Raw genomic sequence first — 22,756 nt, 5'->3', positions numbered from 1 at the left:
GCCAGCACTCCGAAGACCGAGATGGAGAACCCTGCGGATAATTTGGCCATATGGCCAGGGAGGGAAAGGGTAGATGTGAGGGGTGGTGAAATAGGGAGGTGGAGAGGATATCACTTTTTTTTTCTCATGGATGTGGACAGGGAGGACAGCCAGTTAGGGCTCAGGATGACAAGGGGGAGGAGGATCAAGGCAGGTCAGAGAACACAGGACAGAAGAAGCAACCAGAAAGGGAAATATGCCCGGGGAATTACCGTTCACAAGGCCGACACATCCAACTAGAGATCCAAATCCAGTCGAGTGTCAACTCCGAACTAGAATCGCGGTCAAGGAGGAGACTGAATCAGGGCAAGAGGCATCAGGTCGCATGGAACAAGCAGCGGCCCATGCGGGATCGACCCAGTGGCGCTCAACGAACTGGAGAAGGGTTAGCCTTTGGCTGCAATCTTGCAGGTGACTGAGCGAGCAAGCCCACGGGATGGCGCAAATAAGAAATAAAGAAATAAGCCTGTGGAGGAACGAGCGTGAGTCAGATCGATTGCGATGGGAGGAAAAGCGGAGGGAGTTGAAGATGGAGGGAAGGAAAAGAAGAAGAGAGGTAGAAGAGGAGAGTCACGCTCCCCCAATACGCTTTCCATCCCATGTTGATAGTTTCCATTCTGGCTCGCGAGAGTATTGTGGTTTTGTATATCGATCCGAGGGAAAGCACGTTGGGGAGGCTTCCGTGATAGCATCAGGCGGACACCGGTACGGCGTTTACTTTGCGGCCACTGGCCAGAAGCCCCTTATTAGACATCTACATTATTTGACTGCCCTATTGATCATCCTTACCTATGCCTCAGGCCTAGACGCATCCTACTTCCTAGTTAGGTAATTCAGTGTGATCTCCAACGACCGTAGGTATCAACGAATATCGCCCCTTTCAGTCCTCTCAGTCATCTCAGTGATCTCAGTCATCTTCTCAACCATCTTAAGTGTAAGCTTATGTAGGCAGAAATGGATGCCCTAGTCGTTATTTGACTTACCGAAATTAGATGGTTAATTAAGATCCTGTTGGAGTAGTTAGTCAATATCAGTCAGTAGTTATTCATGCCAGTTTTCTGCCTCGAAAGTGGGTTTTTTGGTTGGTGGTCGCAATCGGCCGCCATACACATGCACACCCCCCTCTCATGGTTATTAGGCAATAAGAACATCGGAAATTTAACAAACTACAAGAAGAACAAGAGTCAACGATCATTCCACCTATCATACTGTATAGACCCCCTCTATTAGATTTACTACATTGGTACTGGACATACTCTACTGTCCTCCTCGGCTGTCGGCTTGAAGGACTCAGCATGGTCATTTCTTAATTTCCTTTCCCAAATCCATCGGGTCCAATATTGAGTGCCCGAGTCTGCGGGGAAATAATGATCAGCAGAGGCGCCCGAATGATCCCATCAGGTTCAATAAACCTCCTCCACTAATATCCCAGCTACGGAGGGCTTGAAATGCCTTTGACTTGCACACCGAATTCATGCCTGCCAAAGTATACATGAATCGCGTATCGCGACACAAAACCAGGGATCGTGGGGACCTCCAGCAGTGTAGATAAGCGGTGGCACGGTCTCTCACGAGTGTTCAAATCACAAAGCCTCCCCTTGCAGGGATGAGCTGATGAACTTCACAGCCAAACGTCACTTCGGGAGAAGGCCGATCGGAGAACCGCAGCCCAAGTACTCGGTACTTGCCAGTCCCCCTCAGCTTACACTCCAGCTTGCGTCGCTTACCCAAGTATCCGGTACTGTGCTTAACCGCCGATCCATCAGACTATTGAGACCTCCTTACTGGCATCACTTATGATAGGTCAAATTTCTCAGCTCAGGGGAAATCAGGGACAAGTCCAGTAGTGTTGTAGTGGACTCTCTCCTTTCCCCCTCATTAACAATCCCGTTTACTTTCAGGTACTCCGTAGATTGCGTTCCTTGAGAGTTAACTTGAGACTTTTCATTGGTACAGAGTTTAAATAAGAGGCGGCACCGGCAAATGTGGCTGACTACCGATGTAACACCTAAACATGTACGGTGTGGTGGGGGCGGCACTGGGACTGTCTTGGAACGGAGTACGGAGTATATACGGTAGCTTTGCACCGTGGTTTTTAGATGCTTGTTCTTTTAATTAAGCGATGTAATCAGTTTGAGTCTCTAGAGCATTCAACTAGCCAACCAAAAACTCCATGCGAGAGTATATGCCTCTAGTCTATCTGCAGGTCACCGGCGTACATCGACCTCCTAGCCCTGGATCAAGTGTTTGCACCGATATTAAACCGTGATACAATATCACAGTAGCACTCGCTACTAAACATCTATTCTCCTACTGACCAGGAATAATTTAGTAAAAAGCACCCTCGGCAATCTAATATATTACTCCCAAAACCAAACCCCCCAGCCAAGCTAGCCCAGCCATTCCCCGTTCTTGCCGAGTCCTGGAGTATGAATCCCACATAGCTCGCTCAGCATGCCCACAAACCCCGCAGTTCCACATATCCCATTTGTCTTTTTCTGAGGTAGCACTGAAGTTTGAAGTGTGAAGTTTGAACGAATGACCTCCCCCTTGCCCACTGCAGCTTGCCATGTTGAGAGCGTACCCAGAACGTGGATATTCTCGTGCCCGTGTGCCAGCGAGGTCGATCAGCACAGTGTAAGGAATACTGTACAGCATATGCACTTCATCTGCATTCTGTCATTCTCTTCCCACGAGCATAAGGCACGAGACTGTCCATGTCGTCTGTCGATCTCTTCGTCTTGGCTTCGTTGATCACCGACCTCGTGCATGAAGGTCATAGGTCGTCGTGCATACCCCGGAGGCCTGAACCCAGGACCCATGGGAGTTTAAACACCAAGTGGCGCACGACAAGAAGCAAAGTACTCGCTATATACTCATATGCCTAAGTTTTTTGGAGAGCAAACGATAGAAAATTTTTCTTTTTTATCGACTAACTCGAACCCACGGATTGATTCTCTGTCATATCTTCGGCTGCAAGGAAATAAGCCCTCAAGTATCAGAGCAAAAGCAGAAAGCGGAAAGAGTAGATCATGTCTGGGAGTTATGGAGAACAACAGTTCATGCTCACCGCTCCTATCAGGGTGATGATTTGCTCTGCTCAACTCTATTTCTCTCTTTACCGTCTTTTATGCGTCCTCTCTGAAGTATGAGTGAAAAGGGTCGATATGCAAGGCTTCGTTGATATGTAAATAGAAGAGACCACAGCCCAGAGTGACATGTATAGAGCCGCAGAGCTGTACATAAGACATCCTACGACAAACCGCGTAGATTTATTTTTCAAGCTACTAGCCAGTGAGCCAAGATAATTAGCTACGATATCAAACCACTGATCTTCCCCCTCAGTAATCACTTTAGCCAGAGGTCCTCTACTCTAAAGTAGGCCGTTCATCGAACTCACACTTACTGCCCCGATTAATGCAATTGAGTACTGCGGTTCTGAGATAGTCTACATCTTCCACTCCATACTATTCAATAACCATCATATCAATATCACATACAATGAAGAACATACAACATACAAACTATCCTGTGTCAACCCCACCCAGCCAGACTAGTCTTTCAGATCTACTAGACATATCTCTAACCCACAACCATAAACCCACCGACCCTGAAACCATACCACACCCCCCAATATCACATCCCAACTATAACAACTCTCCACCCCAGCTCATGCCGAACTCCTGGCCAACTCAATACAAAACTCCCCCCACTCACTACTCCCAGTCGAACTCATAACCTCCTCAGCAATCGCCTCCTCCAGACGCTCATCATACCGTCTCCGATACTCAGCCTTAACCTGCTCCAGATGCCGCGGCTCCCAATGCAACCGCACCAGCCGGGAAATCAGCAACTCGGAGCGCTCGCGACCAGTCCGCGATTCGCGAACGGCTTGGTGGAGGAGGAGGGCGTCGCGCATAGGGCGGTTGATAGCGCCGTTTAGGATGTGGGCTAGTGTTTCGCCCTGCAAGGAAACAACAAAATAGGAGAATTAGTAACCAGGAGAACAAAGGACAAAGAACAAGAGAAGGGAATGAGAAAAAAGACCCCCCCGCGTAGCAAAGAAGAAAAACGTACCACCAAATTCCTCGACTTGGCAATCATCGCCCTGGCAAAATTCACCCGATAAACCGCCTCGTACTCGCGCAACATCTCCCTCAGATGCGCATCACTCCTCAAAACAATGATATTAATCATAGCCGTCTCCCCACCTTCCTTCGAAACAAGCGCCCGATGCAAATCCCCCACATCCTGCTTAATCAACCTCGCATCCACGGGCTCCCTCTCATCTTGTCTCCGCTCCTCGAGCGCCAACAACACCGCCGTCCGGAATTTATCAGCCTTGAGCTCAGATCGCATGCACCGCTCCAGACTGTCATTGTACCGGGTATCCCGGAAGCAGGACTTGATTTCCCGGATGGCGGCGTTAGACCGGCCGATGAGGGACTCGATGAGGAGCTCGCGGCGCGATGTGCCAGCTTGGTAGTAGCAGTTTGCCCAGTAGGCTTCTGATTCCCAGCGGCCGAGGGCGGTGGCGTAGGCGACTTTGCCGAATGAGGAGGTGCCGAGTTTCAGACGGAGGTGTTTGGCCAGGTTGATGCCCTTGCCGTGCATTTTAACGCGGTTCTTGTATTCGGCGCGTAGGAGGAGGACCTCGTCGCTTGTTAGGCGGGGGAGGATTTGGATGATCGTCTTGTTGTCGATGGTGCGGTGGTTAAGTGCGTTTTGCATGTCGGTGGCATCGGCGCCAGCGTCGTAGAAGGAGACGCGCTTACGGCCGGACGTGGGCGAGATGACGACTATGTTTTCGCGCTCACGGTCACGGTCGATCGATGTGGTAGAGTCGTGGCGGTCGTGACGGATACGATGCTTGTCATCCTTGCTGCGGTCGTCGCGGTCCTTTTCTTTTTCCTTGATCTTCTCTTTGCTGCTGCGGTGGCGTGTTTCCTTCTCGCTGATCGAGGATTTGGACCGGGTGTGTTTCTTACGGCGTCCTGATTCGGAGTTGGAAGTACCTCCGTCCAGTGGCTCCAAGTCAGAGATGTCATCATCGTGTGCAGGCATGACAATCGGAGACGGCATGGGCGAGATCGACTGGTAGGTGCCGTGATAAGCCTCCAACAGCGGACTAGCCGGGGGATGGCCAGCGTGTAGACTATGAGTGCCTGCAACCGCGAGATTGTTCGCCGATGAGACAGACAGGCTATGCGGCCGGCCGCGTCCTCTACCAGGCGTGATCTCCACCAGTTGCTGCGGCTGTTGTTGGTGACTATGCCCATGCCCATACTGAGGCTGAAGTTGCTGGTGCTGGGGTTGCTGCTGCTGTGATTGCGGGGGCGGCTTGTCTACAAACTGCGGTTCATTGCTATACCTGTACGGGTACACAGGCTGGGACTCGCGCGACTTGGTGAACTGCTCATGCGGCTTCGCAAACTGTTCTTCCGGTGACGCAGTATAAGGTTGTACCGGGGTTGCTTTCGAAGTGTATCGAATATTGGGATCGACATTCGCATATTGATACTGGACCGGCTGCGCATACTGTCCTGGAATTGGATGACTGGCATCTGTAGCGGAAGCAGTCCGGTAATGCGACGGGGTGTATGGACCAGACGAAGCTTGTGAGTATGGAATCTGCTGCTGGGAAGGGAAACCTGCGTATTGCGGCATCGGGAATGAGGGCGCCGTCGTCGCGGGGATGTCCGCATACGTCGAGGCCGTTGGGAAGCCACCCGGCATAGTAGAAGGCACTCCAGCTTGCGAGGAAGGGTGCGAAGCTGGCGGCACAAAGCCCGGCCGCTCACACTCGGGAATTGGAGCCCAGTCCGACGACTTGGGGTCTGGATGGGCAGATTGGCGCGGCGCACCGGACTGAGATGGATGGAACTGCGTGGGCTGCGTATATTGATACTTACTCGGACGGGCATAGCTGGGGTGACTACCCAGGCTATCGCCATATGCCAGCCCATCGTCTGAATCATCGTCCGAATCACCGTCCGAATCATCCAATCGACTGTCACGGCCAGGAGGGGACGACGGCCGGCGTTGATGCGATCGACCCGTATACTCGCGTGAGTCTCTCAAAGAATCCCTCAATTCCCTTGGATCCCGCGACTCTCTCAACGAGTCCTTCGAACTCCTCGGATCGCGCGAATCCCTCAAAGAGTCCTTTGAACCCCTCAGATCCCGCGAGTCTCTCAGCGAGTCCTTCGAACTCCTCGGATCCCGCGGATCCCGCGAATCCCTCACCCTCACCAATCTCAAATCCTCCTCCTCCTCATCCGAATGCTCAAACCTCGCATCCTCCCTCCTTCTCCGGCGCCTCCACTCCTCATCCCCGCCATCCTCCCTCTCAACATCATATCTCCCCGAACTCCTCGGCACACGAGCAATTACATCCCTCCCATTGTTCTCCCTATCCCTCTCCTCCCTCGCCCGCCCCTCCTTCAGCAGCTTATACTTCCGATCAATCTCATCCTCGTCATCCTCGTCATACCCCCGGCTCGCCACAGCAGATCTCGACGAGCGAGGCGCGATTTCAACCGGCGAGCGCGTGCGCGGGGCATCATTATAGTCCCTGGCGTTAGACGAGGACGAGAACGAAGACTTGGGGGCGATTTCCACGGCTGGAGAGCGCGAGCGCGCTCTTGAGCGTGGTGGTTCAAGGCTCGCGTCCAGATCTGGAGCGCGCGAGTCGCGAGATCGGGACCGTTCGCGGCTGCGGCCCGGGGATTTGGAGCGGGTGCGCGACCGTGGATCGTTGACTTGGAGGGACATTGTGATCTGATCCGATCCGATCCAGGGTTCTTGACTCTTGTAGTGGGGGTGGTTGCCGCGCCGGAATTGGAGATGTGTTTACCAGGGTTGTGCTGAAGTATAGCAGTCTTCTTGGTTCTCTTGGGGGGGTGTATAGAATTCTGTAGAAAAGGGTCTTGGAGACTCCAACTCCGAGGGTCAGCCTCACTACGGCACACAAAGAACGTGCTCTCTCTCTCCCTCCTTGATTGGAAATTGCGACCAAGGCTGGCGCTTGTCGATCTGTGCGAGAGGTGGGGAAGATAAGGAACCCGCGGGAATTGGGGGAGTGGCCCACCTGCGTCGCGATAGAGCTGGTTTTAGCTATCGCGCAGACATGAAGCTGCTCCGGGAGAAAGGTACTGGAGACGAGGCTCTGTGGAAGGAAGAGTAAGAAAAAGGGAAAGAGAAAGACAAACAGGAAAGGTCCCCAGTGTAAGTGCAGGGGCGGAGCCAGTTGACTGGGTGAGCCTGCTCGTATTGCCCTACCTGCGGGGAATCTCATGCAGCGAGGCGCTCGGCCAGCCCGATGAGACGGGCCTGCACGCTGTGAATGGCCCCCAAAGATAGCCGCGTGTCTGGTCTTTTGATTGGCTGGATGCAAATGATGGGCTTGCGATCGTCCTGTCGAGGGACATGGCGCTGTTCAGCTGTTGGACGTAACCAAGATACGATCATAAAATGGTGTTAGGGTTGACATACAATCTTTTTCATCAATACAAGAGACTGCCAACCCAGTCAATACGCAAAAGATCAAGTTATCAATCCAGCTACAGGACAAGAACGGGATCAACACTACAAAATAACCCCACTACGCTCTAACAATCTACACCAAGGCTCCATCATACGCAAGCAACATACAGAATACAAATACAAAGACCCAGTCACCAGCTAGACAGCCGACAACCGCAAGCAAAGCACAGAAGCAACATTTAACAAAGGCGTTGAGTACACAATTCGTTCACTCCGAATTAGGGTGACACATTTTGCCAGAAAGGAAGATACAAGTGGACAGAGGTAAAGAGGCAGAAAGGAAGGTCAGGAAGTGGTTGTAGTGGTAGTTGTAGACAACATGGAGGGAAAAGAAAAAGATGAAGACACGAAGGGAATGGAAAGAAAGTCCACAGTCGAAGAGACACGACCACGGAGACGAATAAAAAAGAAGAATTGGGGGGGGTATGTGCGGAAAACTGCAAGCTATGCGAACAGGCAGGAGGGTCAGGAATCAAACCAAAAAAAAAGCAAATCAGATACACAGGGTGGACCGAGTCAGAACAGAGTCAGTAATCCGGGTCAAGACAGCCGAGTTCATTGATTTATCGCGTGCGGCGACCGTCGTGATTAGCTCCCATGCGACCTCCATATGACTTTTTCGATGGCAGCGGCGTGGGGTGGCCATTACGGTTGAGGCGGTTGGTTCTCCAGCGCTCATACCAGATCACACGGCTGGCTTCACGCAGCTCAGCCCGCCACTCACTGAATACTGAATCCTTCAGGCGCACAAAGTCGCAGTGCTCGGGATCGTAAGGGTCGGCGAAACCCCAGGGGAATCGACGTCCGACCGGCTCTTCTCCAGAGGCCAAGGAGTGCGGGTCTGGGGAAAGGATGGAGAAGGGAACGTGCGGGTTGGCGGGCGAAGCACTAACAGAATGCTGACTGCGGTGCGAGGGCGACTGGGGGATGGACTCCTGTGGATGCTCTGAACTCTTTGACTCGGTCGGGCCATCGGTTTGGTCTTCCTTGGACTCGCTGGCTTTTTCGGTAGGCTCGGCGGGGGTCTCGGCGGTCTCTCCTTGCACGGATTCCTCCTCATCTGCACTCTCCGACGAAGTGTACTCCTCCTGATCCTCCAATGTCAGAATCTCCAGAGGGTCGATGTTGGCCTGCTTCAAGCTGTTCCACACAGCCTTGCGAAGGTATCCCATGTGCGCAGAGGTAATAGTATCCGCCTTGCTGATGACGGGGACAATGGTGGTCTTGCCCAGGATGGTGCGCAGCACCTGCAGGTCGAGGTTCTGGTCCAGGACACCGACCACGGGGACATCGGTAGCTTTGGGAGTTCCATTGGCGATGCGCTCGGCAGCGGCAATGTTCTCATCCAGGTGAACGGGATCCAGCAGCAGGAAGGTACAGTGGATATGGGTGTCGCGAGCACCGGGAGAGCGCACCACTTTCATCTCCTCCGCGAGGGTCTCCTCAAACTTGCTCTCCAGGAAGCCAGTCACCGCACGCATCTGGAGGTCCACAATGTTGCGCTCGAGACCGGTGGAATCCCACAGGGTGAGGCCAACGCGCTCTCCATCAATCTCGGTCTCCAAGTATTGCGAGGTGAATCCTTCATAGGCAGAGGTTTGACGCTCCAACTCTTCCAGCTCTTCCGGGCTACGTGAGGGGTGTTTGTGCGGGGGCATGGTCAGGGCCTTGCGCAGGAAGTTGAGGAAAGAGGTCTTGCCGGAGTTACGGGCGCCAACCACCAGCACACTATCGTGGACTTTGATCAGTCCTTGCTTTGCATTTTAGGGTGATGGGGGTCTCGTCAAGCGATCTGCTGGGGTAATTGTAAGATGTGAAATGTCTCCACTTACTTGTAGGGAGTCGGATCCTTCCGACGACGAATCCGACGGGGGCTGTTGACAGTGCTGATCGCACTGCTGGCATAGCTGTAACGGCCACGATGGGTCATGCTCTCGGTGCGAGCGTACGGGTCAACGGCATCAGTGGGCGAGTTCATAGACGCGGTGGGGGGCACAATTCCCGATTGGGGACGAGGCAGAGGGGGCTCGGGGGGAGCGAGGGTATCACGTTCTTCACCTCCAAAGGTCTCGAGTTGGGGGGTGGGTGAGAGATCAGGCAAACGAGGGGCGTTCTTGGGGGCGTAGGATTCACGCTGACGGCGGAGTTCCTCTTCCATGGCTTGGGTCTTGGACATCTTCTTGCGGCTGCCGGATGGCTTGCGTTCACCGAGCGGCTCGGTGGATTTAGAACGACGAAGGAAACCGAGCGAGGTGCGACGCGCCGCGAGCGAGGCCTGGCCATTTTCGGCAGGCAGGGCATCGGAAGGCGCGCGGCTGGACGTGGGCGTGGCCATTCTTGGGAAGGTGCGACCGTTTGATGTTTCAGGCTGGTTTGCTTGTAATGAATGGGCGAGTAATGTATAATCGTGGACTGATACAGGGGGTGGGGACAGGGATGCTGTATATCTGATACACTGTAATTTCCCAGGCCATTCGTGTTAGTCTCTCGCACTCTATAAAATGTCCAGTCTGCCAGTTCGACTTGAATTCAGCATCTTGGACCTTTCCCCGCGTGCGGACCGAGACTTGAGTCCGATCCCGCCAGGTAAGGGGGCAACTCACGTGGAATGCACCAGCTTAGGCGGCCAATTGCGACAATACCAGCGCTATATCAATATCGATGTCCTAGGGTCCGAGGATACACGTAAAGGAAACGAGCGGATAGTCCGAAATGTACAAGCTATCGCAATTCGAACTGGGCAGAAGAACCTCGCGCCGGTAGTTGGTGGTCGCGGAGGGCGAAGATCGAAATGCGATTGCGGGATTTCAACAGGTCGGAGAGGTTCGCAAAGTCGCAATTCGAGTTCGGACTCGAACGAAAAAAAAAAAAAAAAAAAAAAGAGGGATCCCAACTGCGGCAGCAGGGGAAAAATCAAAACAAAAGCGAGAGTGAGATCCAAAGGTGACAATTGCTCCCAGCCAGTGTGAGGTTGTCGGTTCCGCGGCACGTCGCTACTGGAGGACGAGAGGCGAGTGGGAGAAAATTAAGGAGAGAGGGGCGAGCTTTGAAGAGGGAAATTCCGTATTCAAACGTTGTCCCTTTCCCGGTATTCTTTTTTTGTTTGGTCGGTATTGTATTTTCTGGGGGAATTGATGAAATGGCCTGCTCACAGCGTCCGATTCTCGCGGCGCTTGGAGAGAAATTGGAAGAATGGAAGAAAAAAAAGAGAGAGAGAGGGTAGGATAGAGGAGAAAGAGAGAGAAGGAGAGGGAGGGAGAGATGAGGGCGAGCAGAGAACGAGGAACAGGCCAGAAAAGACGCCCACCAACGGACCAATCGAGAGTTCAAATTGGCCGTGGACTCTTGCGAGGTTTATGATGCGGACTACGGAAGGACAAGGGCGCATTGAAGTTTAATTATGGGATGTTCACGGTATCGGCATCCGCACTGCAACCGCATAATGTGATAGGTTCCAAGTCCATATATCCAGATTCCAGAGGGTCAAACTGCATGGGCATGATTATTGCCCAACGCTCGTTCTCCTTGCCAAAGCTCCTTTACTATTATTGCTCTCTTCGGCCTCGTTTCTGGGGCTTCGTCTCAGGTTTCGGTCCCAAGATTCAGATTCAGATTCAGGGGTAAACCAGAGGGAAAAAAAAACATTGCCCAGCGCGGTCCAGAGCCCCCCGCCCCGAGGACCAACCCCACTTGGAGCTTGCTGTGTGGATGGACAGCACGACGGTTCGTTCCACGCGGGCGGGCAGCTAACACCCGAACGGGGTAACATGCTTGTCGATGAATCCCAGATCCCAGAGCTGACAGTCAGAATAATAAGAATACCGTAATCCTCAGCTGGCATCTACACGAGAGGACGGAGTTCGGCCTGGATACATCCAAACGCTGTTGCACCTCGTACGGAGTACGGAGTACAGAATACAGAATACAGAATACAGAGATGAGGAGCTGACTCTACTCCATCCTGTATAACTATCACTCCTTGGAGACTTCTACTTTCTCACCATCCTTCCTCTGTACTTGTTCCCCCTGAAGGGCAGCTGGCACGTGCACATCGGGACCGTTTGCACGTCTCCACCGCGCGATCAGCCCTCTGGTCTTGGTTTTCTTCTTTTTCTTCCTTTCCTTCCTTGGTCAAGATTATCCTAATTCTAATTTAGGAAAGAGGGGAGTGGACTATCAAGAACAGGTCCTTAGTTCTCACCCTCTCCAGCTCCAAGAACCACCAAAACAGTTCAGTGTTGACCGTTCGGTGGATTCCAACCCGGTCGCAGCCGGCAGATCAGATAGGACTGTCAGATAAGTTAAGAACCCAAACCCACTTTGCCCAAGTCAAGGACGGAGTACCATTCGGTACACTTTTTCATAGCCAGGAACTGCTAGCACTCACCGGTACCCAAACTCCGAAGCTAAGAGCCCAATAAGATTGCCAATTTGCCCATTTCTCGGCGCTAGAAAGACTGGGTCCCCACGAGCCTCATCAAACAAGCTAGGGGCATCTAGAGGCACCCGAGAAATTCGGCACGTGGAAGGGAAGTGGGATGTCCACGATCTCCAACCTGCATGAACACCACGTTGCTTAGCCAAAGGATTCCATTGATATACTATTCGATATACCTGGTAGATTTAACTTGGTATGGTCGCATGTAACATTCCTATTTTTCTACAATGTCAAGAGGGGGAGATATCTCGTCTCGCAGAATGAGGTTACTAAGGTATTCCTCCTCATTATTCCCAAGAATATATATCCATCCACCCTAGGAGACATCGATGCTAGCTCTGCCACTCATCTAACAAAACTCAAGCACCACCATCCACAGTCTTAAATCAAATACCCTGTTGTAGAACCATGACACGAAAAAGAAAAGGAAACCCCGTGGCGCAAGCTTACCCTTCCCACAACCCACGGAACTTTCGCGTTTGGGGCGCGTCTAGCACCGCGAACTACTGTAGGCTAGCTTCCATAAAACCAAAACTACGTATAAACCCACCATCTCACGTACGCACCAACACCAACACCAACACCACTAACTCGATATCCATCTTACAGTCAAGAAGAGCTCCTACAAGACATTCACCTCAAGTCCAACCTCAGATAAACAGAACCTCCAAGAATAATACATATCGCAATCTGCTCTCGCAAAATCCGTGCACGGCTTTTATGGAGCTTCGGGTGGGTCCAGAACTTCATCGCGTGCCACAGCAGTGCTAGACTTAAGTTCGCGCGATGAGAAAGGATGGGAATTGCCGAGTTACTGTACAGGAGTATGTATAATTACTTGGCTCGAGTTTAGTCGCGTTTGTGGGATGTCAAGATGTGACTGGTAGATGGAGTCATATGCTTTAGTGAAATGTATACGGAGTAATTATATGAATGCGATAGACCGAGGGTGGAGATCCTCGAGATAAATATATATATTTATTGAGTACTGTACGTAGTAGGTGCCCAAGTTATGGATAGATAAGATGTCTAATCGTGACTTGACTGGTTAAAGCTATACTTGATGGAAAACGCCGTGATATATATCCGTGTTGATGTCCAGACAGGTAGTATACCTACAACCTCGCCATCCAAATCTCTTCCTATACCTAGATACAAATCTCCTTACTGTACCCAAAACACAAAAAGCCACACTGATCCCATCAACCACTCTAAATCCATACCCAGTGAGGACTGTAATCCCCCCCCTCATCCCCTCCCCCTTTTCCCTCCCCCTCTACTCCGCAAAAATCCTAAACGGCAACACAACACACGGCTTCGACGGACACACCAACTTCCGATCCAACCCCTTGAACCTCGGCCCATCCGGTCCAGCAACATACTTAGCCTCCCCGAAAATCGTCGGCTCCCCGGGTGGCTGGTCATCACCCCAGCGGCCATTAAATTGCAACCAGGCGACGGGGACGTCCGGGTCCGACGGGGTGAACTCGCCCGTTTCGGGGTTGTACGTGTAGGCGTAGGCGTTGAGAGTGGGATCCCAGAGGATGCCGCGGTCTGTGTAGTCGAGGAGGAAGCCCGTGGGGAGATTTAGGCCTGGGATTGTGTGGTCGTGTTGGCTAAAAAGGAGAAAGGGGGTTTAGATTGGAGATGGTATAATGGTATGGGTGTGGTAGTCTAGTGTGGGAGGGAGGGAGGGATATGTGCGGACGAACCCTTTTACGGCGTAGTTGGCGTGTGTCCCGTTGCCGGAGTAGGCGATGGGTCGTTTGCCTTTCTTTTCGAGGGCGTTGTAGGTAAAGGCTTGGCCGCTGGCGTGTTGGCTGAACCATATCGCTTGCGGGGTGCCGTTGGCGAAGCGGATCATGTTGTGTTCCCTAAGGAGGATGGTGAGTTTAACTCTATGGCTAACATAACACAGTATAAAGATTCCAGGATAGATGTACCAGTCACCGACGTGATCGCCAAATTCCATACCTAGTACCATGTCACCCTTGTTATACCTGAGGTCGGTTAGTCAATCTAGACGAGTACCAACAGATACCCTCGCAATGAGATCAGTTAAACGCTTCAACTCACGGGTAAAAATAAAAGTAAAACGCATCAACACTCCCTTTCCCATGGTCCACAACGATAACCGCACACCCAGTGGCATCGCCAATCCGTCCCTCTGCATCTGGCGCGATACCCCGGAACCAAGCTGGCTCCGGACTAGCAGCGATACCCTCATGGGATGTCAAATACACACTCGTGTTTCCCAGCTGATTCAGCTGATCGAGATTATCCAGTGTCAAGGGTGACGGTGCACCCTGAATGGCGGTCCAATTAACCTCTGGCGTGGTATGATCAAGTAGTGCCTGTAAATCGCCGGGTCGATATGCGTCTTGGCTGTGTAGCCAGACTAGAGGGGCTAGAAAGGTCAGAATTTACGTGGGTTGGAAGAGATAGCGTTTTGATACGTACCGTAGTCGTAGACATAGGACGGAATGGTTGCCGTGGCTTGCGCTATAGGGCTTGGTAGCGGGGCTAGCGCCGCCATGTATGATATCAAGCGCCGCATGGTTGAACGATGGATATGTGGAGAGGTTGTACAGTAAGTTTACAAAGCTTGATTTGTGGATGATAGTTCAGAAATTCCCAGCTGCGAGGGCTATCCTGGTTGACTCTTTATCTATACGCGGATTAGCATGGTATAGTCACAAGATGGGGGATCGTGGTGCCTGTTCACCAGGAGAACCTGGACTGCAGGTTACGGAGAGTGACTTGGAAAGAGTACTACCTCAGGATTAATTGAACACTTAGAAAAGACACAGTTCTCTTCAGCCGGACTCCATCCCTTTAAGGACTCGCTCTCGGGGTGACTACAAGTCACATCACACCCTAACCCAACAGCAAGACTGCGATATTCAAGCCGAGGAGCCAAGCTAAATCAATAGCAGCGAGTCTAATCACTCTGCGGGAACACGGCGCATTCGAACCTGCAGGAGGATAAACCTGAGAGGGTAACATCGGCCCCGACCCTCCGGTGTATATCCATGTTCATGGGGGACGTGGGGGAACGAAGGGATGGGCTGGAATGTACATGATCGCTGAGGAACAGGAGCAGGAGCCAGGGCGGGGGGTGGGGGATGGAGCTGGTGATTCGACGGGGGGAAGATCTGATTTCTTTGGACTGCATGTGCATAGAACACGGTTAGCGGCTGGTTGGGTTGATTGGGTGTGAGTTGATTAGCGGGTTTGGATTTAGTTTGGAGGAGGGTGGTGCTTGGGATCTGGTGATATGGTGATGGGGTGGTGCTCCTGACGGGGTCATTCGAGAGAAGGAGAGAGACTGTGGGCTAACATGGAGGGTTGAGTATGATTCAAGGTTTATTGTGTTTATTATTTACAATCAACTCAGTTAACTCAGCTCTAGTCATTTACATCTGATCCTGTCAGGGACTGCTGGGGATTCCATGTCCCTGTGGCTGTCCGAGCTGATTCTCGCAGTTTACAACTGGCCAATAACAGCCCGCCCGGATAACCAGCCTGAACAGGTTCACCTCGACAAGACTTCGCCTCTCCAAATCTCTTCACTAAAGATCACAACGCGGATAAATTAACACTCGAACCTTTTATCGCTAAATAACAACCCAACCTAATCCCCCATCCCCTCCACAACCCACACTAACCAACAGCCACCTACAACCCCCCCCCCTCCACCTTCTCCTCCTCCTCCCTCTTCGCCTTCTCCTTCATCAACTTAAAAACCCTCAAATCCAACGGAATACGATCCCCCAACCACGTCGCCCGCTGCGTATGATTCCGCTCCTCCTCATCCTCCGTCGTATTCGGGTGCACCAGCGCACTCAGCGGTCCCCGATTAATCACCAGCCAGGGGATAAAGGCGCCGAATTGCGCGGGCGTGAATAGATTCACTTCGAACATGGCGACTGGATGTGGGCCGATCGGTTTGTCGAAGAAGGCGTAGATGCGGAGTTCGGGGACTGGTTGCGTTGTTAGTTGGGTTGGGATTGGATTTGTTGAAGAGAATGGGGAGGGGGATCACTTACATTCGCGCCGGATACGCTCCCATAGGGCTTTTGCGTATGCGACTTGATCGGGGTTTGTCTGGTTGGGGTGTTAGTCGGGACTTGGATGGATCAAGGATCAAGGTATGTCGAAGAGAAGAGGAGGCTTGACCTGGTAATGGTAGATGTGAATGTCGAAGCCACCGCGGCGACCTTTGCATAGTGGATCGGGGAATTCCTCGTAAGATTTGCTGAGGATGCCGTGTTGGGGATTCTTGAAGGACTTGCCATCGTCGTCGCGCTCACTGGGTTTTCCGGATAGTTAGTTAGTCTGGTAGTCATACAGTAGGTTGTGGTTGTGCTGCGTATCGTGGCGATGGCTCGCGTGACACTCACTCGGAGAGCGGCTCGAGGTTTTCGTAACCCTCTAGTGGAGAGGGATAGGAAAAGGCAAATTGGTCTGTCATTGTTGTGTAACTGCTGTGGAGGGTTGCGGTTTTCGGGATGTAGATTCGGAATGGGATTGATTGAAGCTGTGCGGGGTTGAGGGGATGGGTTTACGGTAGGACAAGGGTATGTTGGAGATTTAAAGGAGGAGGACCATCAACCTTATCAATCAGTTGGCACAGGGCGGCTTTTGACGGTAAATGGAGGTAACGCCATTTGATCTCTAAGCAACGTAGGGTGATGACTGATATCGTCAGTTTGGCTGAAGAATCGCCATCCTCCAGTGCGGGGTCATTCCGCACTCAAATCCCCACTCTCCAAAGAGATTCTGATCTCCTCTAACACTTAGCTCTTTTAAAGTTAGAAGGAACCATACTGCCTGTCCAGGATATTGAATTGGATGCTTCGAAGCATTGATGTCTGATAACACATATGTCATATGTCCATCCTGATCACTGGTATCTGTATCCCAAAGCCACAAGCGCAAAATGACCCCCGAACCTATGGTATCGAAGAAAAAGAAGAAAGTCAAGAAAATAGAATGCCAAGGACCATGCAACGCCACGCTCAGTAATCAGATATGCATATTGAGGATCACCATGCAGCTCGGACATCAATATGCCCATCTTCATCCATCACCTTCCCCCGATCCCACTCTCGACCTTCACCCTTCTTTGCCCAACGCACATTCTCGGGATTGTCCTCGTTGCTGGCCGCCCCCGTGAACGCGGCATTGTTCTTCCACCGATCGATCGTCACCTCGTTCATCCCCGCAGCACGTAGCCTCTCTTCCCCCTTTTGTTTCCAGCGCTGTCGGTCGCGCAGTGCCTCGAGCGCCATATCCCAATCGTCATCTGCAGTCATGAGACCTGCAACGGGTCGGCGGGAACTCTTGTTTAGAGACGTAACCCGGTCATCATCAGATGGAAGATCGTCTGTAGGATCGTAGTCCGGAGCAAAGTGGGCATCAATGGCGCTGGCGCTGGGCTTGTATGCACCCCGGCCACGCGAAATAATAGGGGCAGCGCCCTCGCCATGAATATGTGGAGGCAACGGACCAACGAGATCTTCCAGAGGGTCCGAATCGTCTTCGGGATAGTCACGCCGTAGAGTTGAAGGGGTGGTGGAGATCGACGGCGACTCTTGTGTCTGTTTGCGAGGATTGGTTGAGGTTCGAGTCGAAGAGGAATGTGATTTGAGAGGTAGCCGATCTCTGTGACGTTCGGTACCCTCTGATCGGCGTTCTGTCCTTGACCGTCGTGAATGGGACTGCTTGTTCGATGGAGACTTTGATCGGCGGGTATTGGGATGGCTACGATGCCCCGAACTCCTGTCCCGCCGAGGGGATCGGCTGCGTGAGCGTGAACGAGGTCTCCCTCGGCCGGAGCGGGGGTTTTGAGGAGACGCATGACGGTCTTGGCTGCGTTCTCGACGGGCACGGTGATCTCTCGAGGATCGGCCACGCGACTCATCTCGGAGGTCGGGACGTATGGACCGATCTCTCTCGGCACACAAATCACGTGCGTGGTGTCTCCGTCGTGAACGACTCTCATGCTGATCTCGACTCGAGCGGACTCGCTGCTCCTCGCCATGGCTTCTTGCCAGCTCCGACGTACTAGATCGAGGGTCAGGTCTGCGGGTGGACGGAGTAGACTTTGATGTCGACAGGTCTTGAGGATGAGACCTCAGATGGCGTAGACGATCTCTTGCCTCCCTCTCCTCCTTGCGCTTCAGGGAGGTATTATGACTGTCTGTCTCTTTGATCAGATGTCGCAGGAATCGGGTATTTGGTTTGGGTGCGTTGCCAGTAGGTCTGACGGGGAGGTCAGGTCAGTTTGTGACGAGTAGGGAAGAAAAATATGATTGAGGGTATAAACAAACCTTTGCGGCATATATGCGCTGAGCCCATCCGTCCGATATCTCTGAGAGCTGTCGCGGGCCTCGCGGGCAAGCACCTCCACAACGTAGTCGTCGTCCATGATGAAGTGCAATCTTCACATGCCGGGACAAATTTAAGGGTATCTTGTGGCTGTGTGAAAGATGAGAGAAGAAAAATCCCGACAAGGCTAGAGTATCCTGAAGACAATTCAAAAAAGTGGTTCTCCCAGTCGAATGTAGTAGAAAAAGGAAGGCGAGACTGCTCCTTCAAAATTGCGGCTATCTTCCTTGACCGCCTTTCCCCCCGCTGTTATCAGTCGCGATAGTTGTGTACCCGCGCCTGATTAAAGCGCGTGCTGTTTCGACTAGATTCTCTTCACGAACACAATCAATTCTCCAAACATCTGCCCCGGACCTATGTTGGTTGCCTACAATGGCTGGAACAAATGACCCACATGCTGTGCTCCAGCAACTCGAGCAAGAGCAAGGCGACCTGAAGAAGCAGCTTGCGATCATTCGAATCAGCGAGCCCATTTCTGATGTCGGCGGCTCAAATCCCTCTCCCTCGAAGCGTGGCTCCGATGTCTCCATATCCAATTTGAATGATCCAACGCCTGCCTCGCTCGAGGCCGACCTTACCCACTACAAGGTACGAGAGGAACCATGTCAAGTATCGCATGGCGTGTTTACAATGACTGACTCTGCCAATTTTCTAGGAACTCTTCTCCAAACTACGATTCTCCTACCTCGAACAAGTGACTAAGGAGAAGTTCCTGCGCGCAATCGTAGGCGAACCACCACTCGTGGTCGGTCACAATGAAAACGTCGAACTGGAGACGCAGCTGGCAGAAGTCAAAGCCGAGCTCAAGTCGCGAAAGGAAGAAGCCCGTCTCATGATCGAGGAAATGGAGACCATGGGTCGAGAATTAGCGCGACGTGAGTCCATCCCTCCGAGCTATGATTGCTGCTCCACTGGCTAATGTCAATTCTATCCGTGACAGGCTACAAGAATGTCGAAGTCCAAATGACGCAGCTCTCCACCCTCCCCGACTCGATCGAGAACCTCGAGTCTACCATTGCAGGCCTGCGTGCGAAACAAGTCGCCGGTATGACATCTTCCGACCCTCGATCCTCCCAGAACTTGCCACTTCCTGCCACCTTGGCACTGCTATCAGAACGAGAAGTAGAGCTGGCCGCATTGAACCGACAAATCGCTGCTGTGCAGAACACCCTACCACGGAAGACTCGGGAAGCCGAGGCCGTTGAACGGGAGTGCTCGGTCCTAGAACGGCGCAGAGTCGAGGCGATTACACAAGCACGCGAGGCCCAGCGTAAGAAGCAGCAGGGAGAGAGTGATGGACTCGAGGAAATGGGTCGCTGGTACAGAGGTGCAGAGAAGACGTTGAAAGAGATAGTAGGTGTGGAGGGCTGAAGGCGCTAGCTGTGTGCTAGTGCTACTGTTCTGGCGTTTGGCAATGATTTATGCGACAAATGGGCTGTTGGTGGGGGGGGGGGGGGGGAATGGCGTTATGGATTGACATTACTACTGTGTATATGATTATGTTGCGGCATCAGACCAGCCTACGAGAAGTAGTACGAAATGAACCGAGAGATTCGGGTTCCGAATTGAAGCCATTATGGCTGTTCGATTCCTTGATTTTGATTTGATCATACAACATGAAAAAACGCTTTATGCTGCAGTCACCATGAACCTCCCAGAGTGTTTGAGCTGCCCAAAGCGAAACCCGACCGTACTCCCCAAGTTACTTTTTGTGGTTGCGAGTAATTTACTCCTCATCCTCCTCCTCGGCGTCACCGTCACCACCGGCGGCGGCAGCGGCCTTCTTGCGGCGAACACGGCCGGGGCGGCCGCCACCGAAGGGCGAGGTCAGGGCGAAGTCGATGTGCTTCTGGGAGTCGAGGCGGACCATGAAAGAGGGGACGTTGACGATCTGCTTGCCGACGCGGATGTGGCGCTGCTTGATGAGGACACGGGCGTGGTGGATGGACTTGGCGAGGCCGAGCTTGTACACGCAGGTCTGGAGACGGCGCTCCAGGAAATCCTCGACCTTGAGGGCCAGGACGTAATCGAGCTTCATGCGGGACTCATCGAGCACACCGATGCGCACGAGACGGCGAATCAGAGCATTGCCCTCGAACAGACGCTTGGGGTCCTTCTCGTCGAGAGTGAGGAGCTCACTGTTGACGGGAGAAAAGCAAGTTAGATTTGGTTCTTCACGTCTGGATGACTGTGTCTCGATGCGCGGAGTTCACAGCCTTCGAACATGGAATTTTTGGATAAACCTACCGAGCAGCACGACGAATCTTGGACAGGGTGAGCTGGACACGCCACACCTCACGCTTATTTCTCAGGCCGTACTCGCCGACGATCTTCAGCTCCGAGTCACTATGAACAGTGAATTAATATGGAACACACGACATGAGTAGAAGCACGCTTCTAATCAGTGGCCGGAGAGTACTAACAGACGGGCCGACTCGAAAGGGCGACGGGGGACCTTGTAGGTCTTGGTGTAGACACGGCTGTACAGGGAAACAGGTTAGAATAATGCGATATCATGAATTGAGGTCGTTGTTCACTCACGGAGCGGGAGCCATGGCTGCTGGGTGTCCTGGGTTGGCGGGATTGTCGAAAGCGAGCTGGAAAAAGATCGCACAAGCCGTCCGAAGTGGTTGGCAGGATACACTCGCTTCGTGAATTGCACTAGTCCGGAAATGGCTAGCTTGGTGGAAAGAAGGGTTAGGGCTATTATGTAAGCACCGCAGCCCATCCACAATCGCTGCCACCTCAACTTCTACGGCTTTAGAGGTAGCCCGTTGTCGACACTTTTCAACACGCCCAAACCACAACACCGCCGTCATGCCTCACTCGTACGGTCTGCGCGCCGGCACTCGGGTACGTCTACGATCCCTCGCTCTTCGATTTCCCCCGTCTCACGACCCCTCACCTCGTTATCTTTGGTGGTGGTGTACATGGAGAACCGCACAACGGAGAGAAAAGAGACAAGCATACTGACGAGATGGGAATAATAGTATGCCTTCAGCCGCAGCTTCAAGGAACATGGCATGATCCGCCTGTCCACTTACATGAAGACCTACCGGTACGATCGACAACCTTGACGGAATATCGAAACTCGAATTTATAAGGATAATGGAACTCTGACGAATTTTTCTTTACAGTGTCGGTGACATTGTCGACCTGAAGGTTAACGGTGCCGTCCAGAAGGGGTCAGTACAATCCGAGAAATTTTTTTGCCTTGCAATCCTCGCACGAATCTTCCCTTTCCAACCGCTTCCACCCAATTTTGCGACATGCCTATGAAATCAGCACAGGAATATTGACTGAAACGCCTTTCTCTTCATTAGTATGCCTCACAAGGTCTACCACGGTAAGACCGGTGTCGTCTACAACGTGACCAAGTCCTCCGTCGGTGTCCTCCTGTACAAGCGCGTCAACAACCGCTACCTCGAGAAGCGCATCAACGTCCGCATCGAGCACGTCCAGCACTCCCGCTCCCGTGAGGAGTTCATCAACCGCGTCAAGGAGAACGCCATCAAGAAGCGCGAGGCCAAGGAGAAGGGTGTCCACGTCCACCTGAAGCGCCAGGCCGTTGGTCCCCGTGACGGCCACCTCGTCTCCGCCGCCGGCAACGCCCCCGAGACCGTTGTCCCCATCGCCTACGACACCCACATCTAAGCGGCTCTTCCCGGGTCGTTGTTGGGGGTTTGACTGGGTTTCGGTGCGCGAGGTTGTTTTGGTGTTGTTCTTTTTACAAAACTGGGTTTTTACTCTGGCTGGCCTTTTTCACATCTCTCGCGAGTTTGTGGGATGGAAAAGGTCGGACCGTTCTGGCTGCATGAGACGACGCGTGAAGGGTTTCCGATTGCCCTGGCACAATCTCGAGCCTCTGCATAGATTCCCCTGAATGAAACAAAATCAAAAATTTCCCGAGTTCATGAATTTTCTTAGTATGGATGGCTTTGGTCTCTTCCATGGGTCTCGAGTCTAGGCTCGTCGGCGAGCGATGAACTGCGCCAGGACTGCGTCTCGTCTCTTTGGACTGGGCCTGGACCCTGGCTAGTCATTGTGTTTGAAGTTGTAGTTTGTAGTGCTGAGAATCTAGACTTGGATCGCTTCCTGACAGACGTCTAGATCGTTCTGGCCCTCGTCGGGAACATGATCGCCCAAGCCCATTGCCCTGACATGCTTACATGCTCACATGCCGCCCGATAGCCTCATGCGACCGATCCGCATGACTTTATCCGGTTGCTTAAACAATCCCACGTCTATGCACCCCAACTTGTATTGGAGATCAGAAGGTCTAGACTCGAATTACGCCCGAAAGGGCACAGGGGCCTCTCCAGACCGCCACAGGTAGATCAC

At 52.5% G+C, this 22,756-nt stretch overlaps 8 protein-coding genes across 8 annotated transcripts; 2 read left to right on the top strand and 6 right to left on the bottom strand.

Moving 5' to 3' along the window:
- Window positions 1-3,709: 3,709 nt before the first annotated feature.
- anxc4 (annexin ANXC4) lies at window positions 3,710-6,813 on the bottom strand (the record flags this gene model as incomplete). The annotated part of the gene is made up of 2 exons (XM_056904807.1): window positions 3,710-4,003; window positions 4,117-6,813. The coding sequence occupies 2 exons, from the start codon at window positions 6,811-6,813 to the stop codon at window positions 3,710-3,712; spliced, it is 2,991 nt and encodes a 996-aa protein (XP_056768914.1).
- A 1,334-nt stretch (window positions 6,814-8,147) lies between these two features.
- Window positions 8,148-9,919, bottom strand: aspE (septin; the record flags this gene model as incomplete). Its single annotated transcript, XM_056904806.1, has 2 exons — window positions 8,148-9,312; window positions 9,417-9,919. The coding sequence occupies 2 exons, from the start codon at window positions 9,917-9,919 to the stop codon at window positions 8,148-8,150; spliced, it is 1,668 nt and encodes a 555-aa protein (XP_056768913.1).
- Window positions 9,920-13,298: 3,379 nt separating this feature from the next.
- On the bottom strand, window positions 13,299-14,579 carry N7458_001422 (uncharacterized protein; the record flags this gene model as incomplete). The annotated part of the gene is made up of 5 exons (XM_056904805.1): window positions 13,299-13,638; window positions 13,735-13,896; window positions 13,966-14,022; window positions 14,099-14,429; window positions 14,483-14,579. The coding sequence occupies 5 exons, from the start codon at window positions 14,577-14,579 to the stop codon at window positions 13,299-13,301; spliced, it is 987 nt and encodes a 328-aa protein (XP_056768912.1).
- A 1,121-nt stretch (window positions 14,580-15,700) lies between these two features.
- Window positions 15,701-16,496, bottom strand: N7458_001421 (DOPA 4,5-dioxygenase family protein; the record flags this gene model as incomplete). Its single annotated transcript, XM_056904804.1, has 4 exons — window positions 15,701-16,005; window positions 16,072-16,129; window positions 16,202-16,334; window positions 16,426-16,496. 4 exons carry the CDS (start codon window positions 16,494-16,496, stop codon window positions 15,701-15,703), a joined length of 567 nt encoding a protein of 188 aa, XP_056768911.1.
- Window positions 16,497-17,070: 574 nt separating this feature from the next.
- Window positions 17,071-18,455, bottom strand: N7458_001420 (uncharacterized protein; the record flags this gene model as incomplete). The annotated part of the gene is made up of 2 exons (XM_056904803.1): window positions 17,071-18,289; window positions 18,358-18,455. 2 exons carry the CDS (start codon window positions 18,453-18,455, stop codon window positions 17,071-17,073), a joined length of 1,317 nt encoding a protein of 438 aa, XP_056768910.1.
- Window positions 18,456-18,787: 332 nt separating this feature from the next.
- N7458_001419 (uncharacterized protein) lies at window positions 18,788-19,786 on the top strand (the record flags this gene model as incomplete). The annotated part of the gene is made up of 3 exons (XM_056904802.1): window positions 18,788-19,003; window positions 19,071-19,290; window positions 19,356-19,786. 3 exons carry the CDS (start codon window positions 18,788-18,790, stop codon window positions 19,784-19,786), a joined length of 867 nt encoding a protein of 288 aa, XP_056768909.1.
- A 355-nt stretch (window positions 19,787-20,141) lies between these two features.
- On the bottom strand, window positions 20,142-20,970 carry N7458_001418 (40S ribosomal protein uS4; the record flags this gene model as incomplete). The annotated part of the gene is made up of 4 exons (XM_056904801.1): window positions 20,142-20,553; window positions 20,663-20,761; window positions 20,839-20,895; window positions 20,957-20,970. 4 exons carry the CDS (start codon window positions 20,968-20,970, stop codon window positions 20,142-20,144), a joined length of 582 nt encoding a protein of 193 aa, XP_056768908.1.
- A 262-nt stretch (window positions 20,971-21,232) lies between these two features.
- On the top strand, window positions 21,233-22,069 carry N7458_001417 (60S ribosomal protein eL21; the record flags this gene model as incomplete). The annotated part of the gene is made up of 4 exons (XM_056904800.1): window positions 21,233-21,268; window positions 21,406-21,473; window positions 21,553-21,600; window positions 21,739-22,069. The coding sequence occupies 4 exons, from the start codon at window positions 21,233-21,235 to the stop codon at window positions 22,067-22,069; spliced, it is 483 nt and encodes a 160-aa protein (XP_056768907.1).
- Window positions 22,070-22,756: the final 687 nt, after the last annotated feature.

This window comes from Penicillium daleae (assembly GCF_028827525.1).
Source record: "Penicillium daleae strain IBT 16125 chromosome Unknown utg000002l_segment0_segment0, whole genome shotgun sequence".
Lineage (NCBI taxonomy): Eukaryota > Fungi > Ascomycota > Eurotiomycetes > Eurotiales > Aspergillaceae > Penicillium > Penicillium daleae.
Note: the sequence above shows the minus strand (reverse complement) of the source record. Positions and strands in the feature narration are given on the sequence as shown.